At 39.9% G+C, this 3894-nt stretch overlaps 1 protein-coding gene and 1 non-coding gene across 2 annotated transcripts; one reads left to right on the top strand and one right to left on the bottom strand.

The window, feature by feature from the left end:
* The first annotated feature begins 353 nt into the window (after nt 1-353).
* Nucleotides 354-3084, top strand: LOC112736953 (amidophosphoribosyltransferase, chloroplastic). Its single transcript, XM_025786643.3, has one exon. The coding sequence runs from the start codon at nt 814-816 to the stop codon at nt 2551-2553; it is 1740 nt and encodes a 579-aa protein (XP_025642428.1). The 5' UTR covers nt 354-813; the 3' UTR covers nt 2554-3084.
* A 726-nt stretch (nt 3085-3810) lies between these two features.
* TRNAL-CAA (transfer RNA leucine (anticodon CAA)) lies at nt 3811-3894 on the bottom strand. Its single transcript has one exon. It is a non-coding gene; the product is annotated as a tRNA-Leu (tRNA).

The following is a 3894-nucleotide window of genomic DNA, read 5'->3' as shown; positions in this document are numbered from 1 at the left end:
TTATTAAATAAAATAAAAAATATTAATCTTATATCTCTCTTATATTTTATTTATTTTATCTTATTCTATTTTTGAAATAATATGGCAGCCAAAGTGATTCAGAGTAACTAATGCAAGCCATTCAATGATGCAAGCAGCTGCTTGTGCAGTTGTGCCATTGATTATGAGGTGATAACTCATATGTACACAATGATTTTGGAATAAAACTTAATTTTTAGATGAAAAAATCTTGCTTAGACTGATTTTCCGTCGCTTCACAGTATCCAACATGATAACTTTGACTTTTCAAACTAAACTAGGAAGCCCAATTACCCATCTTCTAAAAGCCGTTAGGCGAGTTCACAGTTCACACAAGCTTTTCGGACGGAATAGGTAGAGAATATAAATAATTTAAAGAGAGAGAGAAATTTGGAGATTATTATTCTTTTTCAACATTTAATGAATAACAACAAAACAAAATTTTTGAAATGTATGAAAAATATTTGAAATCGAAGAAGCTATTTTATTTTAGAAATTTCTTCAACGAATTTTCATTTATTTAATTTTAAAATATTATTCAACTAAGATAAAATCTAATAAATTAAATAACAAAGATATTTTAATTAATTTGAATTAAAAATCGCATAAAATCTTTTTGTATTATATATAAATTAGATTAGATTCTTATGATATTTTGATTTTTTATTAAAAAAAAAAAAGAAGAAAATTTGTGTTGAATCCACAAACCTAGAAGAAATATAAAGCATCCGAGTCTTGTTTACCCCGTAGCATCAGCGCACACCAGACACCATCAATCTCTTGAACCATTCGCTCATGGCCGCTACTTCACTTTCAAACCTCTCTTCTTCTCTCTCATCAACCGCTGCCGCCACCACCACCACCACCGCGCTCTCCAAACCCTCCTCTCTCCCTCTCTTCCACAACAAAACCCTCCCTAAACCCACCGCCACCACGATAACACGCGCCGCCACATCCCACAACCACAACCCAATCCCCAAACCACAACAGCACCAACACTCGTCTCCCTTCTCCTTCTCCGATGACGACGAAAAGCCACGCGAAGAGTGCGGCGTCGTTGGAATCTACGGCGACCCCGAAGCCTCCCGCCTCTGCTACCTCGCACTCCACGCTCTACAGCACCGCGGCCAAGAAGGCGCCGGAATAGTAACCGTCAACAACAACGTCCTCCAATCCATCACCGGCGTCGGCCTCGTCTCCGACGTCTTCAACGAGTCCAAGCTCGACCAGCTCTCCGGCTCTCTCGCCATCGGCCATGTCCGTTACTCCACCGCCGGACAGTCCATGCTCAAGAACGTCCAGCCTTTCGTCGCCGGATACCGCTTTGGCTCCGTCGGCGTGGCTCACAATGGTAATCTCGTAAATTACCGAACCTTGAGGGCAAAACTGGAAGACAACGGTTCCATCTTCAACACAACGTCTGATACTGAGGTGGTTCTTCACCTCATCGCAACTTCGAAGCACCGACCTTTTATTCTGAGAATCGTTGACGCCTGTGAGAAGCTCGAAGGTGCGTATTCAATGGTGTTTGTTACAGAGGACAAGCTTGTTGCTGTTAGGGACCCGTTTGGATTTAGGCCTTTGGTTATGGGAAGAAGAAGCAACGGTTCTGTGGTTTTTGCTTCTGAAACTTGCGCTCTTGATTTGATTGAAGCTACTTACGAAAGAGAAGTGTACCCTGGCGAGGTTATTGTTGTGGACAACAATGGAATTCAGAGTCTCTGCCTCATGTCTCATCCGCAACCCAAACAGTGTATATTTGAGCATATTTACTTCGCTTTACCCAATTCTGTTGTTTTTGGTAGGTCAGTGTATGAATCTAGAAGGCAATTTGGTGAGATTCTTGCAACCGAGAGCCCTGTTGATTGTGATGTTGTGATAGCTGTGCCTGATTCTGGTGTTGTTGCGGCGCTTGGATACGCCGCGAAAGCCGGTGTCCCCTTCCAGCAGGGGCTAATTAGGTCCCACTATGTTGGGAGGACCTTTATTGAGCCTTCTCAGAAGATTAGGGACTTTGGCGTGAAGCTTAAGCTATCGCCGGTTCGCGCGGTTCTAGAAGGGAAGAGAGTTGTGGTGGTGGATGATTCAATTGTGAGAGGAACAACATCATCAAAGATTGTGAGGTTGTTGAAGGAGGCTGGTGCCAAAGAGGTTCACATGAGGATTGCAAGCCCACCAATCATTGGTTCTTGTTACTATGGTGTGGATACTCCAAGCTCTGAGGAGTTGATTTCTAATAGGATGAGCGTTGAGGAGATTAGGGATTTTATTGGTTCTGATTCACTTGCTTTTCTTCCATTTGATAGCTTGAGGAATTTGTTGGGCCATGAGTCCCCAAAGTTCTGTTATGCTTGTTTCTCTGGGAAGTACCCTGTTGAGCCAAGAGAACTTAAGGTGAAGAGGGTTGGTGACTTTGTTGATGATGGGTTGAATGGGAGTTTGGAAACCATTGATGGTGGCTGGGTTCAGGCAACAACACCACCACAACCAACAAGAACTCCTAAAGAGGTTAAGGCTGCTGGTACTGTTTTTTGACAATGAAATTGTGTACTAGTACAATTTTGTGATCTTTTTCAAGTGCTTGGGGGGTTTACAATTGCATAATGTTTGGGTTCTCCATTAATCGTGATAGGTGTATTCATTTTGCATCGTGTACAGGTGAATTAACATTTCTATTATTATTGAATTGGGTATCATGTCATCCCATTTCAGGTGGCTATTAGTAGTCATAATAATAATAGTAATAATGATTAGGGAGCCTAATATACGATGCAAAATGAGTAACTCGAACATTTTTATTGGTTCCATGATGTTATATGGTACCTAAGTTTTTCGTGTTTAGGTGAGATAATGTCAAGCCATCTAACTATACGGTGGTGAGCTCCCAATGATTCGGTTTGTTCACAAGGCCAATCTTTAGTACTTATTTTTGGTCTCTCTGTTCAGAACTGATATTTGGAGCTTTTGCTATTTATTAGAGAACTTAGAACAGTGGTATAAGATTATCAGAATCAAGAACTTGGATGTTTTTCCTTTTGCTATTTTTAATATAGATTTTCTTTTAAATTCGTTACTCATCCATGAACTTTTTTTCGTTGTATGTGTATATTTCTTAAACTAGGTAAAAATTAGAAACGAATTTTAGAATAAACACTAGATCATATTCATTGATAACTGGTAGAATGAAAATACCACCCAAGCAAAGATAAGGGTGTTTGCAATGTTTTTCTTCTCACAAATCCCAAACTAATTGGAGCATACTTAGAAATGATCAAATTAGTATCGTCCAATCAAAGTTTATAGGAACCTTTAAGCAAAATTCGTCTCGAGATAAGAATCTTTTACAGAAAATTGGTGCAAAGAATCTAATGCTAAATTTGACTTGATGGAACAAAACAGTTGTCAATTTATAGTGAATTTCCTTCATGGTGAAGATGCGATGCTGTTCTAAACGGAATTGCACACATTTGATTGGTCTCCACTTTCAGATTTCTCATCAATGAGGTTCTAACTTCTAACCATCATTCGCTGAAGAACACGGTGCCATAAATAAGTGGTGCAGTCAGAAAATATAAGTTGACCCCGCATTCAAGTCAACATAATAATAATAGTTAGAGAAATGCTATTGTGCGAATCAAATAAAGTATACAGTACATTATTGCAAGAGAAGAGAAACCCTTTCAGATGATCCATTGCTTTGGTGCAAATCGAAAGCCATATGGAACCCGTATAGATAAGTGAAAAGGCAAAGCATAAACCAGAATGAGACATAAGTTAAATTAAGTTAGAAAGTGTCAGAAGTGGGATTTGAACCCACGCCCTCTTTCGAAGACCAGAACTTGAGTCTGGCGCCTTAGACCACTCGGCCATCCTGAC

Source organism: Arachis hypogaea, chromosome 13 (assembly GCF_003086295.3).
Source record: "Arachis hypogaea cultivar Tifrunner chromosome 13, arahy.Tifrunner.gnm2.J5K5, whole genome shotgun sequence".
In the NCBI taxonomy this organism is placed as follows: Eukaryota; Viridiplantae; Streptophyta; class Magnoliopsida; order Fabales; family Fabaceae; genus Arachis; species Arachis hypogaea.
Note: the sequence above shows the minus strand (reverse complement) of the source record. Positions and strands in the feature narration are given on the sequence as shown.